This window comes from Pimephales promelas, chromosome 4, assembly GCF_988280905.1.
Source record: "Pimephales promelas chromosome 4, fPimPro1.hap1.1, whole genome shotgun sequence".
In the NCBI taxonomy this organism is placed as follows: Eukaryota; Metazoa; Chordata; class Actinopteri; order Cypriniformes; family Leuciscidae; genus Pimephales; species Pimephales promelas.
In genome coordinates this window covers 23,433,652-23,456,576 of record NC_142772.1, presented here as the reverse complement: position 1 = coordinate 23,456,576, position 22,925 = coordinate 23,433,652, and the positions used below count along the sequence as shown (strand labels likewise).

At 37.4% G+C, this 22,925-nt stretch overlaps 1 protein-coding gene across 3 annotated transcripts in view; it reads right to left on the bottom strand.

Moving 5' to 3' along the window:
- Positions 1-22,925, bottom strand: part of edil3a (EGF like and discoidin domains 3a) — a 231,918-nt gene that overhangs the window by 98,049 nt on the left and 110,944 nt on the right. For all 3 annotated transcript variants that reach the window (XM_039653200.2, XM_039653201.2, XM_039653202.2), the window contains one exon: positions 13,304-13,417. In XM_039653200.2, the coding sequence (XP_039509134.2) occupies positions 13,304-13,417 (114 nt within the window). The remainder of the gene's footprint in view (positions 1-13,303; positions 13,418-22,925) is intronic.

The window sequence follows — 22,925 nt, the reverse complement described above, 5'->3', positions numbered from 1 at the left end:
TTGGTGTTCTCATTTTAAAAATTGTGAAGCTCACACTGAAGTCTGTGTCTTGCATGTTTCATAGCGTTTTTGGTTTAGTTTTGTGACCCAGTTTTCCCCAGTCTGTCTAATTAGCCATATCCCTCACCTTTGTCCTGTTAATTATCTAATTAAGTTGCTTGGTAGCACTTTAGAATACGGTTCCTTCGTTAATGAATAACAACACAAGAACCAATGAGTAACACAATATTAACCATCTAGTAACTATCATTAACTAACAAGAAACTCTGATTAATGAGCTATAGTTATAGCGCACAGATAAAAGTGGTAGTTCACTATAATTAACTAATCAATTATTAACTAAAAAGAAACACTGATTAACAAATTAGTAAGTAGCTAAATATATAAAATTTGATGTTAAAATATTATCACAGAACCCCAGGGTTCGGCGAAATCACAGATAACCTCTGCAGTACAAATGACTAGAAGTCACCAGGTAATACCTAACCTGTGCAAATAAGTCTATAGTCTCCTGATTCCAAGTTTATTCCATTAAATACCATTCTAATTGTTCTCCTTCGTCTTTGTGCCTGTTTCCACTACACGTCACGTAACAAGGGCACAGTAAATAAAAAGGGCACAATAAAAACAAAAACAACAACAAAAAACAAACAAACAAAAAAACAAACAAATGAAAGCTGGAAATCAAACCCTTTCCAAATATGTTTTAATTTATTTTCTTAGCTTGCTGGTAGCAAAAGTTACGTTTCTCTAAACGGTTGAACACTGTGATTTTTAGGAATGGAATTCTGAGAAAAACATGTTTAATTAACTGTCACCGACCCGTAAGCAGGACGCTTGGCACTTTCTTTTTTTTTTTTTTTGCCTTTTTTTTTCCATATCATATATTTTAGTAATAATCATAAATTAGGTTGTCATTTGAAAGTTACAAACTCAAAATTCATCCTGTGAGTCCATTATGACATCAATTAGGGCACTGACATCTCCAAAAATTAGCAGATTGATGCGAGCAAGATCATTTACATTAGGAGAGCAGCTTTTTCATACTCTGTCATCCTCTCATTCTCCTCCATCTCGAGATAATGTTATAAAAATGTGTGTCATTATAGTTTAATCAAGATTGGTGTGAAATGCACACTGATGCACCTTCACTGTACTTATGTGGTGTATTTTGTATGGTGGGTTTCTTTCTTTCTTTTTTTTTTTTTTTTTTTTTTTTTGCATGTCCACTGGGCATTAGATAAATTTATTCAGTAAATACATTTCAGCTTGCTACTATAAATCACTATTTTTTTTACACTAAACAATGGAATTTTGCCAAAAATATTTTCCGAGATAAGAGACAAGATGACAGTAATAATTATACAATACAATAGACATCTGACGGCTTTTCCCAGATTGCATCACATATACAGTATTAAAATATGAAGGAATTTTTCTTCCCCCCCCCACCCTTTTTTTTTAAACAGGTGTTTTACCTATATTTTGAACTATATTTACTGCAATGTGTTATGTTTTAGGGTAAACAGAAATTTCTGTAAAATGACAATATCCGGTCAGAAAATGACCAGTACATTTTGTCTTTTACAGAGCAAAACAAGCCATAAGTGAACATGCAGCTGAGGTATTTCAGCACAATCAGGCGTACAGTCTGTTTAAAATAAATAAATACATAAATAAATAAACAAATAAAACACACCTTGAAGATTACAGGAGCATGGAGAACATTTCATTGGACATGCATGACTTCCATGACAATGTGATGCAATTAGATATTCTATAAGTGTCAGAAAGACTCAGAAACAGTATTTACTTTTGGTTCAAAACATTGCTTTTAACTGTTTTCTTTTTTTCTTTTTGCCTCAAAGCCATACTTCACCTCTCTTCCATCTGCCTCTGTCTCTCTGTGCACACATACTCAAATCTCTCTCAAAGTTGAAGCATTGCCAATGACCTCAACAACAAAGAAGCTTTAACTAGAGCTTGTGTTTGTTTTATTAACAAAATTCAAGCGAAGCACGTTCAGATAATTAACACGAGAGGAGTGCACTCAACAATCAATGATAAGAGGTGTATAAAGACTCAACAGTTTTAATCCATTGACAATTTAGCAGCACCCCTTCACCGCCCCTTCTCCACACTTCTAGTCCTAACTACTTGGGGGAGTACTCTGGGGTAGGGCCAAAATCCAAGCTCAGAGCCCTTCCCCCGGACAGCACGCCAAATACGTATTAAACTTTACCCCCTCTAATTATATGTAAATGTGAACTTCTGAATTGTCTGAGATAAAATCTGCACACATTCAAAGCTCAAATTTAATTGCTCATGTTTTACAGCTGGGCATTCAACACATTCTCATTCCAAGGTGTCATATACAACGCTTTTGTCAAAACGTAGACATCCAACGCAAATGGCACCCTTTAGCGTCAATATAACATGCACAGAGTATGGGTAGGTTTAGGTCTGGGGTAGGGTTAGGGTTAGACCACTAGGAGGCGCCTTCTGCCCATATATTTGCATCTCATATTGACGCTAAAGGGTGCCTTGTGCGTTGGATGTCTACGGTTTGGCAAAAGCGTCATATGACGCCTTGGGATGAGAACAGGTTGGGGTATTATCTTAAAATGTCTATTACAGAGAAGAACACAGTTTAAAAAATGGAGCTGAAAACACATGTGTGTACAGTTCATCACATTATGGTGGTTTATTTAAGTTTATTTAAGTTTTAGTTTTTTGGGTTTTACTGTACCAACCCAAAGTACAGTAGTTTTTGTATATATATATATATATATATATATATATATATGAAGAGCTCTTTTCCAAAACGCGTTAAACGCCATTTTTAAAAAAAATGAGTTTGTCGTGTCATTCTGCTGTGGACAGAACCCTTTCACTGCTCCATCAACGTTTCATGCCGAATCGCTATATTTCCTTGTTTAAAATGTACTGCAAGATACAGTTTCTTTCAATGCCGCGATAAGCGCCAGCCCTGTTTTTAGCCTAAACACGATAAATCCTCAAATTCAATGAGCGCTCTACGCAATCCAGCACGGCGGCACTATGAACAGAGGTTTATTATGTTCATTTATTCCTCAAAATGAGTTTTTAGTTTTCTAGTCGACTAGTAGTAGATCATTTAAGCCATTTGTATTATCAGTAATCACATGTATTGATTTAATTAAATGGGAGAGAAACCATATGAGCGTTTTTAATTGCCTATTCCGCATCTCAACGTATGCATAAAGCTTGCCACAAAGAACCGGCAAAAGTAATGATTATGCATGAAACATTTAAATTGTTTGTTAATAAACTAGTGTTTTCTGTCAGTGTCAGCAACAAAGATAAAGTTGATGATGCTTACTCGCCATCTTCGCAGTGAACGCGCATAGAGAAACGCATACTTCGAATTAGCCTACATACGCAGAGAGTTGCCAATTTATTTTAGTTTTTAATTGTTTTGTTTAAAAGTAGATATTTAAAGCTTTCTGTAGCTTAGTTCTCAGGCCTGTGTGAGGCAAGCATCGCGGTGTTTCGGTTCATATTATGAGACGCGCTCCGGTTTACCTGCGTGCCTCTGTGTCCTGATTATATTGTCTGATATTTACTTCTAATGTATTAATCCAGTCAATTTGTCGATGAAACATTTATTAAAATGAAGATACAATTTATATGAAACGAAATTTACAAGCTTTCTAAAAAACAAAACTTAATAAGTGGTCAAAATCATGTCTGACGCACTCCAAATATTTTCCGATATTGGGCAGCTTTTGAATTTTGATCCTATCTTACTCATCTCATGCGGTTCCCTTTTCATAGCCTACTCAACATAGATGAAATAATAAAAATAAGTAATGTAATATTATTAAAAACAAATGTGAAATGTTTATTTTGTTTTTTTGTTTTTTTTTAACTTATATTTAAGCGTCATGCTGCTCCGCTTTGCTCACATGTTATGTAGCCTGTGTGTGTGTGTGCATGTGCTGGAGGGGTGCCCATCCCTTTTTTGAATATCGTTATCATATATTGATCATTTTTAATAATTCGTTTTTTTCATGCATATGTTGAAATTGGTATCAATAATTTGTTTTTTCATGCATATGTTGAAATTGGTACTATTTGTTTGAGGTTTGACTCTTTACTAAAAATGACTTTACTAATAATGATACAAAAAAATGGATGGATTTATAGCGTTTTGGAAAAAAATAAAATTAACTTTTAAATTATCATTAACAATATTATTGTTGTTTGATTTAATAATTATTGTTCAAAATGTTCAGACTGAACCAATAAAACATTTAAACAGAATATTAATTAATTTGAATATTCACAAAATGTGTGGGTCTAGGTAAAAAATGTAGTTTTCCTGAAAACTATTGAAATGGATTTATAGCGTTTTGGAAAAGAGCTCTTCATATATATATATATATATATATATATATATATATATATATATATATATATATATATATATATATATTATACAATATTATAAAAAAATATATTTTCAGATTTTTATATTATAAAAAATATATTTTCAGATTTTTATATTATAAAAAATATATTGTATTTTTAAATTACAAATATATGTTTTTTATATAAAATATAACATATATATATATATATATATATATATATATATATATATATATATATATATATATATATATATGCTTTTATATTAAATATAATATATTTATATTTATTTATAAATAAACATCTATCCTTTTTTGTCCCAGTGGAAATTGGGCCTCTTTAGTCCTTACATCCTTACATCAAACATATCCCTCTTTATGCAACTTGCAACTGAACCTTGTCCGTTTCCATTTAAAAAGGTTCCAGTAATTAGTCACCCATCTACCAAATCAATACCGGAACGCTGAATCATCATCCTTAAAATGAACTTCCTCCAAGCCTTCTGGGAAAGAGAGGATGTTTGTGAGTTTGTTTACTTAACATTGAGATGTACAAAGACATTCCTCCATTACCTCCCTCTTAAAGGCTATGAGGATGATTCAATTATTCAAGCCCTTTCTTGCTTCTTTTTCTCTGCTATTTTCTACTGGCATGCTGTCCAGCAGGGGCATTGTGTACATTGCAGTAACAAAAATATGCGTGCAACACAAAAACAAAGAATTAAAACCAAACTGTGGAGGAACACAATGTTCTGCATGTATTTCCAAAGACACAAAAAAATGACAATGTAAAAAAAAAAAAAAAAAAAAAAAAAAAGGCAGTGTTGTGGGAAAGATAGCAAGCCTGCTATTATAAAACCTATACTGTTTCCCAGACAGAAAAATAAATAAAATCTAAATTTTTAAAAGATTAACTGGATGTAGACCCATGGTTGACAAGTTCATTTCTTAACATATGGCTGAAAGACATTTAAGCCTTACAAAGCCTGTCTCGAAGACCTGCATAAATCTGACTACATCCATCTGAAATGGGCGAATGAGGTTATGAATGAGACCAAAAGGTCAGGGGGTGTACAGTAAATCATGAAATTGCCATCAGAACCTTTAAGCTGAACTTCTGTCCATAAGTAAGAGAAACCACTGCATATTTATAACAGCAGCTGAAAGTGATATCCATGTGATATCCATGACTGTCTGTCTGTCTGTCTGTATGTCTGTCTGTCTGTCTGTCTGTCTGTCTGTCTATCTATCTATATCTATCTATCTATCACATAAATCTATCTTATCTTTTTACAATTATAGATTTTTGAGTCATCAGCACATATTGCCTTTTTTTCAGTTGTGAATCTCTCAGTTTCTAACCTACCAATTTACAACAACACAAAATAAAAACAGTGTTCCAGCTGTCATTTTTGTAAAAAAAAAAAAAACAAACAACAATATGACGAAAAAAATATGACATATGATGTCTGCTGTATAATATAAAATGTTCACCGCCTACTGTCTGTTCTGAATGCACAGCATCACCACACCATACAAACAAACGCGCCCTCATTTTCCACTCCATTTCTGTGCAATTTAACAATGTTGCTGGGGTTATAACCCTACAAATACATGTATTAATATATATATATTTTTTTTTAGAATCCTTCTTCCGCATAGCAAATATGTTCCTACTGGTGGTCTGATTGTTGGGAAATGCACAAAGGCCACTGTGTTGATATACATCTTCAAATCACTTTGGGCTTTGACATTTCAGGTGCTTTTTCTATCCCGGGTGCTCAATAATAATATTTACCCGGCTTGGCACTCCATAGCTCCCGATTGATTCATCTCAATTGCCTGGTGCTGTTTCAAGGAGTCAGAAGTTTCTGTTTTGCCTCTTCCCTTTTCATCCCTCAATCACAAAGACAGTTTTATGTGGAATCAAAGAACAGGCACATCACAAGAGTAAACTTTTGACACCTACAGTCAAAACAGATCTCTATTCGCAGAGAATCCGTGGATTCAGAGTTCAATTATGTCAAAAAAAAAGAAAAAAAAAACTTTTTTTTTATTTATTTATTTTTTTTTTTTTTATACCTTGCCGGTTTTCTTATTTTCACAATTTTAACATCAAAGATACAGCTCTTTTATTGTTGTAGCTCTGTTGTTTCTCTGTGGGGTATTCATTTAATCCCAATGTAGACTGCAAGAACAAAATGATAGGACTTAACTGTAATACAAAAGTGAAAAAAAAAAAAGAAATCTATCTTTCTGTCTGTCCGTCAAAAAAAATGGATGAGAAAATAATCCATATTACAAAAACACTAAATGCAAATAGCGATAGATTACACTAAATCAAAATAACAGTAGGTATTAAGTAGGTATTATTTACTTGTAAACAAGGCTTGACATTAACACCCACCAACCTGCCAAATGCGGGTGGATTTCAGCGTTGGCGTGTAACGCCACTAGCCACTCCTACTAGCCACTTTGGCGGGTTGAATTTTACATAACATACATTTTTCAATTGTAGTCTTTTAAAAAGGCATCTGAAATAATAAACTAAGTGCAATCTAGTGTTGTCAGTAATATTGATTTTTCGATAAATATCGATACTGAAATATATAAAAGTCTTCTGCAGAATAGATACCAGCTGCGTGTTCCTGCTCTCTAATCTCTCCGACAGTGAGTTGACACATAAACCCTTTACTCACTCGTATAATTTGCTCCAGATGAATATTGTTGGTTGTATACAGTTCTTGAATTCCGGCGAGGGATACCCAAAGTGCGTGCACATAAAGACAAGGATATTGGCTATGGTCTGTAAAAAGGGCCACGAAATCGACCCAAATCGCGGAATTCGATTCGTGGTGAAGGTTTCAAGCACGTTCCGTCTCTTCCATGGCAAAGTGATGTTTAATTAAATGCAATACATTTAATCTTATGTATTAACTCGTTTCATCTGACTCCATAAAATGAAAAGGGTTCATCAATGATATCTGTGCATCATTAAATACGTTAATGTTTGACTATTCCTTTTAACTCTAATGAAAATAAGGTCAAAGTCTGTTAGAATAGCCAAATATAACAATTTATTATGTCAGGTAAATATATCATTAGAATTCCACAAGATAATCAGAGCAAACCATCAAATGTCTTAGGACAAAGAACTTTACCCAAAATAGGCTACATGAGCTGAGCCTTGAAGACACAACATCATGGGCTGATCTGAATACAGAAAGGCAGCCCCGAACTCTTGTTACATCTCCCTTTATAATCAGACCTCACCTGATATGTAAATCACCAGGATATAATGGAAAGTTACTGAATCCCCCTTCCATGTTTATCGGGGGCAGACCATTTGCTTGGTTGTAATTTGCATTCAGACAACAAGGCAGAAGGTGTTAACTCAAAGACCACACTCCTTTGTGTGACAGTGTTTCCTAAACTTCTTAAAAACCTTATTACCTTTTCTTTTATTACTTTGGGAATGAGACATTATTACCAGTCACCCTGAGACCATCAAAATGATTCTAAACAATCCTTAAAGATTATCAGATTCACATTAAAACCATATTCTTGTGTGAGTTTTCAGTATCATTGACTGAGAGAGTGAAAGAGAGAAGATGCAGATAAGATGTTCAGAGAATAGGGGGTAGGGTGTCAAATGTTAATTTGCAAGCAATGCCTTTTGTCTTTAGAGGCCACTGGTCAGATATTTTCTCTTTAACCAGTTTTTCCAGTCTTACAGGTCCGTGCGTCAGGTCTTAAAGTGACAGCAGCCTAATATACCAGCTGCCAAATTATGAGATACTATTAAAGATATCTACTTGGTATTATTCCCCTATTGTATCGGTGTCCAAATTCTGGCCAGTGAAAATGCTGAGTGGCTAGTAACTTGTATGTGTGTCAAAGGGGAGTTTGTATTAACACACAATGATGAAGATGAAGATGAAGGCAAATATGTAATATTTAATAAATCCAACAGGCACAGAGTAACATACAACACATCCAAGATACTAAACTGAAACACTAAACTGAAACAGAACCGAACATAGGTGATAATGATGATGGAGATTGAAGAGTGCACAGCTGAACATAATTAGTGTCTGTGAAAACAAATTAATGATTAAGGCAGACAATGACAAAACAAAAAGAGTGAATCCAAAATCGCACCCTAAACACTCATTCACCATTCACTATGTTAATACTGTTCACTTGAAGGAGGGAAAGAAAAGGAGGGAGTGAATTTGGACAGCCGCTGAGCGTACACTGGTTGTACAGTCATTATTGCAGTGCATTGTGGGTTTGAATAGGTTCACTCAACAAACATTATTGTAACAATTTTCTAAGTGTTGTTGTACATTAAAAATGTTTGTAATCTGTCCTCACAGAAAGTGACTGTGCTCCATTAGACAGATAGGGAACATATTGAAATAAAGTCCCAAAGTGCAACTTGGTGATTATTCTTTACTGTCAAACTTGGAGTTTAGAGATGTTCACATATATCTTATAGAGAATCTGTCATCTAACACCACACAAAATATGGAAGCCTACAAATGTACAGATAGCTATCTTTTTTTCAAGAGTTGGATGGGTTAACAACCCGTTATCGTATGGGAGGTGAAAAACAGGAATATCTCTCTCCATAATCCAAGCAAAGTTCCGTTTGCTAATGTTTGCAGCTATACACAAAGTGACATCTGTTACATCTGAATTTGTACACCCTGCCTGCCAGCGAATGACAACTTGGATAATACAAACTTGCCAACTGTATTATATATGGCTAGCAGGATGACAAACATTGTAGCCTACCTGCTTATCCACTCTACATGGGCCGTTTAAAGATAGGATAGAACCAAATTCTGTTTTTCGTTTTTAACAATACTAGTTGCTCAAAGCATTTAAAGCATTAAAAGCAAAGACCACTTTGTACAACAAATATGTAACTATCAATTTACACAGGAACTTTGTCAACATGGGGGCAACTGAAAAACAATGCAAACAACTGACAATATGTACATGTCAGATGTGTTGTACAAGCAAGTGCACGAGTAAATGTCAAAGCATACTGTGAGAACATTTCTCTCAGTGGGAAAACACTTCAGTTAATGTCTTTCAACACTTGAGCCAATAGCTGTCTTACACAAAGGACTGTACATACAGTACAATATAAAATTTGGCCTTTTGATTTGACTGTGACAGCTTATCAAGATGCCGTGTCATAAAGTCTGAGATCCTTATAGCAGTATGACATAATGATGTGCAGGGAGCTGCATGCTTTATCATTTGAAATAGTTAGAAATCCTGTCGTTGTTGGAAACACATTTCATTGATATTCTGCTCATTCACAGCTAGGCCTAAATGCAAAAGAGACTTTCTTGCACAGGCACATTCATTTAGACCATACGTGCAAAGCCAACATGCAAAATCAATTCATTCTTAAAAAACATTAAAATAATACAAATTTTCCTTGTAATTTATGATGATTTCCCAAAATAAGCTTGGCCCAAAAATTAGTTGGACAATTAAGCCACATTTTTAAAGACATTTCAGTGAAATCGATAATATAACATCAAATAGAACTATTGGCAAAAAGTGGCAAAAAAAAAAAAAACCCTAAGAAACGACAAATAAATGTGAAATATACTATACTCTTTTCGATCCAGTGCGGTTGGCTTTGAATGCATAGATTTATTTGTTTCTTTTTTTTATTATTACTGTCAAGAAGTAGTTACATGGTTACATCATTCCTAATCTAAAGAGAAAGAGAGACAGAAATTGAAGGAGTGAGGGGAACCTTAAACTTTCAACATGCAAATGATTTGCAGTGTGCCAGCTTGCCACACATAATAAAGCAAAGGAGGTGGCAGTGATTCAACATGACAAAAAGGTGAAATGAATAGAGCGAGACTGTCAGTCAAATGACTGGGGGAATTTAGCAGCAATCGATTTTAGCAGTGTGGGAAGGCGTGAGTGAAGGCTTTCTGACAGGGCTTTTGGTCAAACTCATTCTAGGAAGGTTGTGACACATCTTCCTGGACTTAATATGGAAGAGCATTTATTTCTGCCTGTGTTTGTGTGGGTGCTTTTATCAGGGCTGTCAATCAATAACATTTTTAATTGGATTAATGGAGCAATATCCTGATTAATCACAGGTAATTCAAATGAAAATATTTTTTCGATGAAAAAAAACCCAAAATAAAGATCATCCATGCACAGATTTGTTAATTAAGTGTATTGTTGTGCACATATAAGAAGTAGAAAAAAAAGATAATTGAAAATGACTTCACTTTTGTAGATGAAAGCATTATATTCAATTATGTTGTGCTGTGTTTAACAGAATTACAATTGAAGAATTAATTGATGTTTTTTTTTTTTTTAAAGGGTACATATCATGCTTTTAAATCATTCATTTTTACATATAAATCACACATTTGTGGTCTATATAAAGCATAACTGCAATGCTTGGGTCTGAATTCTTCATTATTATAGCTCCACAGGCCCCCTTTTTACCCCTTTCCTGATGTGCGTCTGTGAGCAACTCGTTTTGAAGCGGCCTCCTTAAATAAAAAGGATATGTGTCATACCCCGCCCGCTCTCCAAGTTGCTGAGTTCACGGTCAGTTCAACTCCACGCCAATCGGCCATTTTTGTAGTTCGATTAGAGATATACGATTATATACGATAGCTTCAAAGAACATTTTTATTCACATGTTAACAAAACGTCAACAACGGAAGACTTGTCCATCAAGCCTTACATGTCTGAGCCAGAGCGAGCGATTTGAAAAAGACGACGACGAACCTGCAGAACAACGTCTTCATATGGATGTATTGCAGTTTTCAGACGTGTAATGTTACTTCAAAACAAAAACAAAGAAAGACAAAGGTACTGCTTAACCATGACCACCATGTGTTTTAAGAAAGTAAAGTAGGCCTACTTTATTTTTATTAACGATATTTACAGCTTATCGAAATGCTCTGTTCGTTGTCTCCAAAGAAGGAATTTACCGTTCTTTCAGACGAAGTCCCCTTTAACGTGGCTCATTGTATATGACCTCAAAACACTTTTTACCATAGTGTGTGATTTGTAAACTATTATATATTTTGGAGTTTTGCATCATTAAATAGCTCCATATCTTCATGGATCGTCATATATATCATATATTTTATTTGACATGATAAACTTGCTCAGTTAGCTCAACTGATACAGAATTAAACTTGTGATGCGGAGATCTCGGGTATCAATCCTGTAAAAGACGAGTCACGGTAAAAAAGAGTTTCAAAATAAGCTAAATTGCCATGGTTACCATTGTGTTTTTGTGTCACATTTGCTTTTGTTAACACTATTGGTTATGGGTTAGGGTTAAGTGTAGGTGTAAGTAATTTTACAATGGAGCAATGAAGTTTTAGTGCCACTCACTGGGCATTTCAATTCAGAACTGACGTGATACCAAACACTAATGTAGTAAAATGTTTCCTTATTCTAGTTCATCCGTTCCGAAGAAAAAAAAAAAAAAAAAAAAAAAAAAACTAAACACTTTATGTGCCACTCACTGGACAGTTCACTTTGAAACTGTCGCGATGGGGGAAAAATATATGTATATCTATGTATATGTATGTATGTATATGTATGTATGTGTATATATATATATATATATATATATATATATATGTGTGTGTGTGTGTGTGTGTGTGTGTATAAGCCAATGAACCACTTTTAGTGATATTTAGCACCATTTTTTCAGAGTGTATACATAATTTATCGTTATTTTGGATGGAAGCTGATATAGAGGGTATGTGAATATGTATTTTTTATATAAATCGTTCACAGCCAAATTTGCTGTATGTATTTCCCCTGTGTCAAAATCAGGCACATGGAAACACGAGTTCTGGTTGAATATCAATATCCATGGATCACTGGATCTGTGGTAAGTTGTAAGGAACACAACTTAGACCAACCTTTAGTTCAAACTGATAATCGTTTGTTTTACTGAATTTTTTTAACAGTTTTCCCCATTAAATTCAGTCAAGCAGCAGGCTCATTTGCCACTCAGTCCAGCTGAGGGGGCGTGTTCCGGCGGGAAAGTGACAATGCATATCCTCTTTAAAGTAATAACCGCGAAAAGGTGATATAGGTATTTGTCTCTATTTAATAAATGTCTTGAGCTATCTCAAATAACTCAGAGAAAAGTAATATCCCTTTTGATTCATGGTGATAAAGCACATCCAGTGTGAACAGATGATATTTCTCTCTCTCTCTCTCTCTCTCTCTCTCTCTCTCTCTCTCTCTCTCTCTCTCTCTCTCTCTCTCTCTCTCTCTCTCTCTCTCTCTCTCTCTCTCTCTCTCTCTCTCTGCATCTTTCTCTTGGTCTCATTGGCTATTTATAAAAAAAATGTACAATACAGCTAAAATGGTAATGATGAATGAACTAATGTTAAGCCACCATGTTCACTCAGTCACTGTTGCCTTTACTTGCCAAGCATGCCTCAGTCTCTTCCCTCATGTACGCAGTTTTAGGAAGAACTTGGGTAAGTTAACTTTTGGGAGTTTGAGCCATGTCAAGTCCTGAAAAAGGTGCTAAAACAACTTGCGCCTTATAATTATGTAATAATATTTCCAATAATCTTTTTTAATAGGTTATGTTTGTTTTATTTTATTTTATTTTTAAATAGGCATGACACCACACCCACTGTCCCCGTCTCTGTTCACCCAGCCACAATGTGTCTTGTGTGTGTGGGCCTAACTGTCTGTTCTCCACAGCTATTGCATGCTTCTCCATGGACCCGGTGGAACAGATGCTCTGAACTGTCACAAAATTCACTTAATACAAAGCCCACTGGATGGTTTGAGGGAGAAGAAATGGGACAGGGAACGAAGCATCAATAAAAAGAACATGAACTTACTGTACTGGCAGTTTCTTCCCATATATTCTCCTGGGCATTCACAGCTATAGTTCGCAACAAGATCGGTGCAGATCCCTCCGTTTCTACAGGGGCTTCTTTCGCATTCATTAACATCTGCAGAATAAAAGGAAAACAGAATTGTTTATATTAGGCTTAAAGGCAATTACTGGAACGTCTCTCATTCAAATGCACTGTTAGATGCCATTTATTGGGTTTATACTGTTTGCAATTTGATATTTGGTTCTCTCCTCATAGCTGAGAAGAATATTTCAGCCATATAATCAAATTACAGCGATTAAAAATGGTGACTATCGACAATAAAGCAATTACACCCTCTCCCTAGCAAGTCCTTGATGAATTCAAGAATGAATTTGAATACAAAACAGTGTTGGATTTGAAACCGACAAAATAAATGGATATTAAAACACCAATTGACAGAATCCACAAACAAGTCCATTCTTTGGTATAAAACAGTTTATTTCAAGCTAGTTTATTGTTTGTCATTGAGAAAATATTTTTACAATTCCTTTTTGATTCATACAGGCAGGGGTGGAGTGGGACCAAATAAATCTACAGGGACATTTCGTAGACCACCGGCACTTATTGCTGGTAGGGCCAGATTAAGAGTTCAGAGGCCCCTGGGCACAATGTTGTGTAGAGTTTTACTGACTTAAAGGAGCATTTCACCCATTTCAATATTAATCTTTTTTGAAAGTGGATCATATTTATAGTCGAAATACTCGTCATTCTGTAGATTTGCACTACTATATACTATTAATCATTATCATTATATATTATCATTATATATATATATAATGATTCAGGGGACTATCCATCTGTACACATGGCTGTCAGCTCATGGCAATGCTCTGGCTTCAGGGGAGCGTACTTCGACAAAAGAAGAAGTGAAGCTAGAACTTGTCGCTCGATCCGAGCCATAGTGCGAGGTAGGATAATACAGAACTGTAGTCAGACCTATCCTGTATCACAGGGAAATACTTCCACCTCACCCCAAGGTTTACCAGGGTGCAGGGCTGCCAACGGCTCTAGGGTTAACAAACAAGATTATCTGTGCCCAACCTAGGGGAGTGGGGAACCACCTACAACCCAACGCCTGAGCAGTAGCTCAACGAGGTAAGCAAAGCCTAAACTGGCAGCCCAGATTCCGTATACTAGTTCTGCACGGCAGGTCGGGCAGACGACCCAGTCTCTTTGTGAGGCGAATGATGGCCTATCCCTGCTCAATAAAGACTCGTTGTACTGGGGAGGCCTATTTGAGGCCTAACCCTGGATCTTTATAAACCATACGTCTGCATCACACTGCATTACTCTTGTCGCCCCAAAATGCAGAGAAGGGGGAGAGCCTTACCCTAATGACACCCATGGGAGGAGACTGTCATACAGGGATGCTTTCTAGAAACCTACATTCACAAAGTTAAGGGTCAGAGGCAGAAATGCTTAAGCAGAGCGCCTCCACTATCCATGGCACAGCCTAGGCCAGCTACAGACAGTTCCTTATGAACCTGGGATCTACCACTTTACATGCCTAACAGAGGTACTCTCACTAACCAAGCCGAGGCGGGCCATCAGAACATTGCTACCGACGCTGGGTGCGTTTGTTCTGGATAGCTTCCCTTAGATCTCTCTTGTTGTGGGAGTCACGCCTCTTTTGCACGCTGCTCCTCTGGGTAGGGGGTGCACGAGAGGAGACGCTGGCTCACTGGCCCTTTTTTAGTCCTCAGACCGTGAAGGGGCAGTCTGGGCGTGGAGCTGGATCTCATCAGTATACGAGTCTTAAATGCGGCTAAGCGCGTATTCGCCTCTCTGAACCTCCCCACCACCTCCCCTACAGAGGTGCCGAAGAGTTCAGAGGGCGAAACCGGCAAATCAAGGAGAAAGAACTTCTCTTTATCCCCGATGTCGGCCAGGTTTAGCCATACATGTCTCTCCGTGGCAGCGCTTTCCTTGGTAGCCTGGAGAGCAAGATCTGTGGTGCGGCACAGCTCAGTCACCGCCTCAGGGGACATTCCTGCCTCTTGGTCGAGATCCCCCAGCAGGTCAGCCTGGTATGTCTGCAGCACCGCCATGGTGTGCAGGGCAGCACTGGCCTGACCCGCTGCTGTGTGTGCTCTGCCATTCAGACGCGCCGTTGTTTTCAGCGGTTTGGATGGTAGGGTTGGAGCTTTCAGTGTCGACGGTCGCCCAGACACAAGATACTTTGCAAATGTCTCATAAATGGGCGGCATCGACACATACTCATGATCCTCGATCCCCTCAACATCAGCGAAACTAGCCAGCAACATGACATCATGACTTTTGCGTAAACATATACGCCACTTTCGAGTCAGGTGGCGTGTTATCTCTACACATTTTGAGCTATCCACGTGTATCCGCCTGTATGCGTATATGTCTACGCCATTAACGTCCGCGTCATTCCGCGTGTCTGTACACGCAGTCAAATCTCCAGTCATACATGCCATAAACCCCAGTGACGGTTAAGTTTAGGGATGGGGTTGAGGTAAGTCATATCTTTTTTTTTTTCCTAGGATGGTAAGGGAACAGTCATAAATGCCATTAACCCTAGTGACGGTTAGGTTTAGGGACGGGGTTGAGGTAAGTCATATATTTATATAACGTTAAGTCAGCTGCGTTCATAAACACGCTGAAAGGCGATTATGCGTCTTGATGGCACGCCAAAAATGGAAATACGAATTGGCGTGTCATACACACGCTACTTCATGAGATCAGTCTGCTAGCCCAAAGAATCTGCAGGAACAGTCTGCAAATAATTATCATCATCGACCTGCAAATCGCCCCTTGTCAGTCGCCTGATCATCCAGGGGGTTTACAGCCCTCTCGAGGTGATCGACGCACTCCATCTGGGAGCCCCATGATGCAAGTCGCCGCTCTGCCTCGGCACGAGTGGGACCTGAACCACGGGGACCAGAAGCTTAGCCCTCTTCACTCCAGAAGAGGGCCAGACGTGGACGGAGCGTTTTCAAAGAAAAATGGTCACAGCTCGCACATCGGGCTCCCTCGAGAACCTCCTGTAAGTGCTCTTCACACAGACAAAAAAAAATGCATAGCTCGTGTGTGTCACCCGGCATCAAGAACCCTTGGCAAGGGTCGGCACACTTCTGAAAGGACGGCCTTCAAACGCACGGCCTTTGAAACGGCCTTCACTGTACGTTTCATTTTAATTCCTTTTTCTTACCCTACCCTTGTAGTGTTAACAAACAGACAGTCCCGGAAGATAAAAAGGTTTGTTATGTTTTCAAGGCGCCATTATAGACCATTTTGCAAGATGTAAACAACACTGGTCCAGAAGCACTTCCTGTTTCAGTTTTTTTAACACTACATAAAAGCTGGGATTAAGTACAACCAACAGAACATATAAAACTGAATCAAAAAGTTAAACAAACATCTTTAAGATTTTTTCTTTACATGTGAAATAAAGAAAACAGTTACAAACTGAAACAGGAAGTGTTTCTGGACCAGTGTTGTTTACATCTTGCAAAATGGTCTGTATACTAACAGGTCGCACGTTAATCATTCACGTTGATGATTCACAGGCTGTCGCCGGTCAATGTGATAGCCGTGATTTGATAGTGATTTCATACACCTGGCATGCCTGATGCGTTCCCCAAAGTATCATTCGACGCAGTGCGAGTTGCCTTTCGAAAGGGAATTGCATTTATCCTGCCATGCACCTCTAAAAGTTGTGGCAGCATGCGAGTTATACTTAACTATAATAAAAGTGGAACTCGATTTCAGACACATTCTGAGTGACACTGTCATTCATTTTTACTGGCCATAGCAAGTGTTATTAGCTTGTGAAAATAGAGTGTTATGCATTCTATTGGTATGCATATACACACAACATATTTTCTTAGGATGCCAAGGAAAGAAAGAATAAAAACAACAACACCAAAAAAAAAAAAAAAAAAAAAAAAAAAGTTTAGTGCCGCCCCTGCCCCTGATGAGGTATGGGCACACCACTGCCCCACAGAGATAGAACAACTTGCACACACACACACACACACACACACACACGCACACACACACACACACACACACTGATTAAACATTTCTCTGAGTATATATTTTTCAGGTTTTTCCATAGATTTTTGGAAGCATGACAGAGACTATACAGAAGGGGATTGTGGGATTGGGAGATGATCTAAGTTGGATTAAAACTTGTTTCGCCTAAATGTGTGTCCAGGTCCCACACATTTCTGAATGTCTTTTATTGTAAAATTATATTCATAAAGTATACTTAAAAAGGAACAGCAGACTTGCAGAATCCTGAGGTTAGGATCAACAATGTTAAAATTAATTCCAATTAGCAATTTGTACTGTTAACTTCCTTTTGAAGTGACTATTGTGCCACAGTTATGGAAAACGGCAAGAAAATCAATTTAAATGCAAATGCCAATGGAAATAATTGTAAAAACCTTACACAACTCACTTGCTGAGCACTGAACGCTGCTAATTGGTAATGCAAACTTTTCTTTTAATAACATATATTTATACTGACACATGACAAGTTACTATATGCATATCATGAGCTTTTCAGTGTTACATGCGTGTCATGTGTTTCCCCTGTTCTTTGTGTATTTGGTTCAGTCCTGTTGCCATTTTCCCGCTCCTCATTTCTATTTTGTTAATTCATCTGTTTACCTGTCATTATCAGTTCATTTGCCCCAGCTGTGCCTTGTTTCCCCAATCTGTTATATGTGTATTTACTGTAAACCATTTGTTCTCCCTCACTCCTGGTCAGTTATCGTTTGTTTATGGTTATTGTCGAATGTTAAGAGTTTTGTCATTAAAAACCATTATATTCATCCTTTTTCATCTTCATGCTATTCCCACTACCACATTATGTAACACTCGGAGCCACAACCTCCTACTGTAGAGAAACTGAAATCCACACAAGAAAATATGGGTTCTGTTTCAAGACATATTGAGCTCACCAGTGATGGGGCCATCACTTTAGCATCTACCGCAGCGTGCACACAGATGTGAGACATTGAAATTCAACCCCATCATCATGAGGCTTCACCATAAATTAGCCTGATGAAAAACACACCTCTGTCTTTATTCCTCTGTGGTTAGACTGACAGGATATAGACAGACATTCTCTGAAAAAGAGCAGTCACAATAATATAGCTGTGAGGTCTAGGGAAAAGAGACATGACTCATGTGTGTCTGGCCAAAGAATAAAGTTAGAGTGTGTAACTTTTTTCGGATGGTAAAGAGTTCGCTCTCTTTACCATCCAAAACTGTCATCACTTGCTCATCCTTATTGCTAACCTGTATGACTTTTCTACTGTTGAACACAAAAGAAGATTTATCTGAACCCCCTACTCACACGCACACACACCAACTGCAATAAAAGCTATATCGTGATCCTGACAGAATTCACAGAACTGAAAAAAAAATCTCAAAAGCAGAAAATGTTACAAGCAGCCATCACAGAGCTTTAGGACTTAGCTTTGATGTTTGGAGGAGATGCTTCCATTCAACAGCAGCTGTAATTTGTTTAACTTATCTGGCCTTAATATATCAAAGACTTAACATCCTGATGGCATTTTCGGACATTGAATGTAATCCCTGAATTTTTTATTTTTTATTTTTTTTACATACGTGAACTTAATTTGTGCTCCTCTGAATTACTAATTATAGTATCAAGTTGCCCTTTAAAACACGCCAGTAGATCCTACTTTACCGGAAAAAAAACCCCCCAACAACTCTTGAGTATATTGTAGGTTTCACACTTGTTTTCTTGTTTATCTAAAACACACAAACTTTGCACCACTTGTGATTGAAAACCAAATGCACAACAATTACTTCATTACTTCACACATTTTAATGACCACGAAACTTCAAATTAGAAAACTGTTCTAAGCACTCCTCTCTGAACAAGTGCTTTATTAGCATGGGTGCACAAACAAGCCCTTGTCAGACATAGTGCCATCGTCATAGCAGGAGATTGTCACAATCACAAGGATTATGTTTTAATTAATTCAAGTGAGAGAGGCTTAACGCTCTCATTAACGATCATTAACTTGACAAACAAAGACCTCAGAGCACACTGCTGACAACGACAAGGGCAAATTATCATTAAGTTAATAGCTACTTCAAAATCCAAAATTAGGTGCTAATGTTTGCTTTTATATTTCACAAATCTGTTGATTCGTTAAAGGGGTCATCATGAGGAATCTATTTTTTCTTAATCTTTGTAGATAAGAGTTCAGCCTAGTATGAAAACATATTTCTAAAAAAAAACTCAAAACTTGTTTCGCAAGCTGGAAAGAGCATTCTAATTCTTAAATCCTTGACTTTCTGCCATAATTTCATAAACCCGAAACATGAAAAAAAAATAAACGAATAACTATACACATTAAAACTGTCGATGGGGTTCAGAAACATGTCCCTCCAAGTGAGGATAAATTTATTAGAAAAACTGATCAAATTAAAAATGTATACTAATAATTATTAGTAATGGTAGTAGTCATAGTATTAAAAAAAAAATAAAAAATGGAAGCAGACCACATGAAATAAACAGTAACATAGACATTAGTAGTTATGTAAAGAGAAATTTAGAGGTGCCATTTTTGTCATAAATGCCCATTCACAGTAGTCAAATGTTTAGTCACACTGTTCAAGTAGAAATGCTCCACCAAAGTATGCAAGCTGCTTTTAAATGACAATTTGGATTAAATGCTTTCTGACAAGTAGCGAAGCACAAGCTATGAAAACAGTTCAAACACAGCACTACAGTAAATGAGTGTTTTCAGAGCTTCCAAGACTGTGTGAATGTGGATCTCTGTGCATTTAGTTCAATTCAGAGCATGACATAAGTGTCCTCTGCCCATACAATGCACTTAATTAACCTTTCAATAGCAGATGTTCTTTAAAAGACACTTGCATTATGGTACCTTCTTTCACAGCAGAAAGTAAAGTATCGTTCAAAGTTTTACCGTTCACTCAAATGAGCACAGGGGGCGTGGGTTGGAGTGATGGAGCGTCGCATTGCGGTTTGCGCTGCATATCCACTGTAATTTGCAACAATTAGACCTTGCACCTGCATTGGGCATGTAATGACAGAATCGTCTAGGCTCCTTCTTTATTGGAAGAACTCCTACTTTTCCTTCCATTGTGTTCACAGAGCCATTGGAGACAAGTTGATAGATGATCATGTGGCATTTGGCACCTTCAGGTGTACATGGAGACAAAGCCGACCTGGCAAGAGTGGAGGTCCTTTTGAGATGGTGTTGCCACCCTGGACTGAGCTTAAGGACTGAGACTTTAGATCAGTGAGGGGCAATTAAATCTTTTGTGTGTGTGTGTGTGAGTGTGAGGTTGTTGGGGAGGAAGAGAGTGTGTGCGTACGCTTGTCAGAGCGCGTGCAAGGGAGCGAGCGAGAGAGGATTACCTCAGGGGAAAGAGTAGCTAATCCACACAGTCGGAGAGACACAGACACTGAGAGACTCAAGGTCAGGTAAACAAAACTCTGCCATACCTGACATCAAGATCCCTCAACTAGAAGCCATCCGAGTCAATGAACTCCTGCTCGCTGACCAAACACTCTCATGTGCTCTCATGATATTATAAAACTCACACTGCTCCAGGATTCATGTAAGGAATAATCATACAGAATAACATGAAGTTTACTGGTGGCACTGTCAATGCGTACAAAAAAATATTATACATTTAATCATTATGATGTAATCCCTTAAAGGCAAACTTCCAGCCCGTTCTCATCCTTTAACGTCATATAGAACGCTATATGCAAAAACGGCGCTATACTACGCACATGGCACCCTTTATCGTTAATATAACACGCGAACCCAAGACGTTATAAATCCTTTAGCGTAAATATGACACGCACACCCTACCCCACACCTAAACTTAGCCCTCAAAGCACGTGTTATATTAACGATAACGGGTGCCATGTGCGTAGTATAGCGCCGTTTTGTCATATAGCGTTCTACATGACGTTAAAGAATGAGAATGCGTTGAAACTTCATAAACTTCATTTGTGAAGACTACTGTTTACATGTGCACATGCATGAGCCTGTTTAATTATTTGTCTTATGGTCTGTTTGTTCTTTGGGAGACCCCACAGGCATGAAAAACATACTTAACATGTATCGGCTTGATGCTTCATGTTTTATCTAATCTAATGAGAATGAATAACGAGGGAAACAAGCGTTGACCTTGTGATTTGTGGTTCTCGTTTTCATGGCCTCCACAAAATGTTAACATTATTTCATGAGTTCACACTTACATACAATTAGAGGGAGTTGAATGCGTATTTGGCATGCTAGGGCTCCAAACTAATTTTAGTGCCAAACTGAGCAAAAATATGCAATTTGGTGCAGATGTTATTTGTATGGCCAAAGAGTAAGAAGTAGTTCTGATATCTTGTAATGCAAATCAATCGGACTTGTAAAGATCCTCATATAGTTAATAATTGTAAAACACGTTTAAATGTTTTTTTCCTGTGGAAAAAAAATGTATTAGCTTGAATGTAACTGCACACTCTTGCTTCATTTAGGATGAATATGCATATTAGTCAATCGCACAAGCTCAGAATTCCTGATCCACTCATTCAACTTTACTTTATTATCCGGATAACTTATCTGGATACAGATCTCATTTTAATACCAGGTGTAAATGGGGTCTGAAAGCTCTGAATAACACTGTGAGGTAAAGCATCATCAAACTTTTGGTTTTGACAACTGTTCTGAAGACTTTCCTTTACAGTAGGCCTAACTTTATCGAGGTAAACGTTCCCCCCCTGATGCCAGACATAGTGGAGAGGAGTGACAAAATTACGGGATTGTGTAAACAAAAGTATCAGTCTAGCATCGCCATGTCAGTGTATTGATTCATTGTCTCTTCATAGTTTGCAAGAGACATTTAATAAACTGAGCGTATTTGATAACTGAGGCGTAGGCTATTTAATAAATTGAGCGTAGCCTATTCATCTGTCAATATGAAACGTGATCTGGTCATTCTAATTAATGATCGGAAGAACGCGTATTGACCATCCTTACTGTACAATATGCACGTATGTCCATTTAAACTTGATTTTGGGTCAACTGTGGATTATATCATGACACTGGCAAGAATATGGTTACATTTAAAGATGTTGTACCAAGCATGAAAATGCTATGTTCAGCTGCTTTTGAAATTACATGGTTTTTTTTTTTTGTTTTGTTTTTTTTCACTTCCTGAAAAGTAACCGTTTTGGACATACGTGAGTTTCATCGGGCAGTGACGATATGTTTGAACAAAACATTCTCATCTCAAGACATCTAACTGATGCTTTTGACCATACGTCAACATCTAACGTTTTAGGGTACCCTTTAACGTCAGTTAGATGACGATCCTAGGGCGTCATCCAACTGATGCTTTACCTTTAGCGTCAGTTAGATGACGTGGGTAGGTTTAGGTCTGGGGTAGGGTTAGGATTAGATAGGGTACCCCTGAAACGTCGGATGTTGACGTATGGCGTCAAAAAGCGTCATATGACGTCTTGGGATGAGAACGGGCTGGTTTGAACCAAAAACTGATTCAGAAGAATAAGTGGAAGAGCGAATTATAGTTTCCT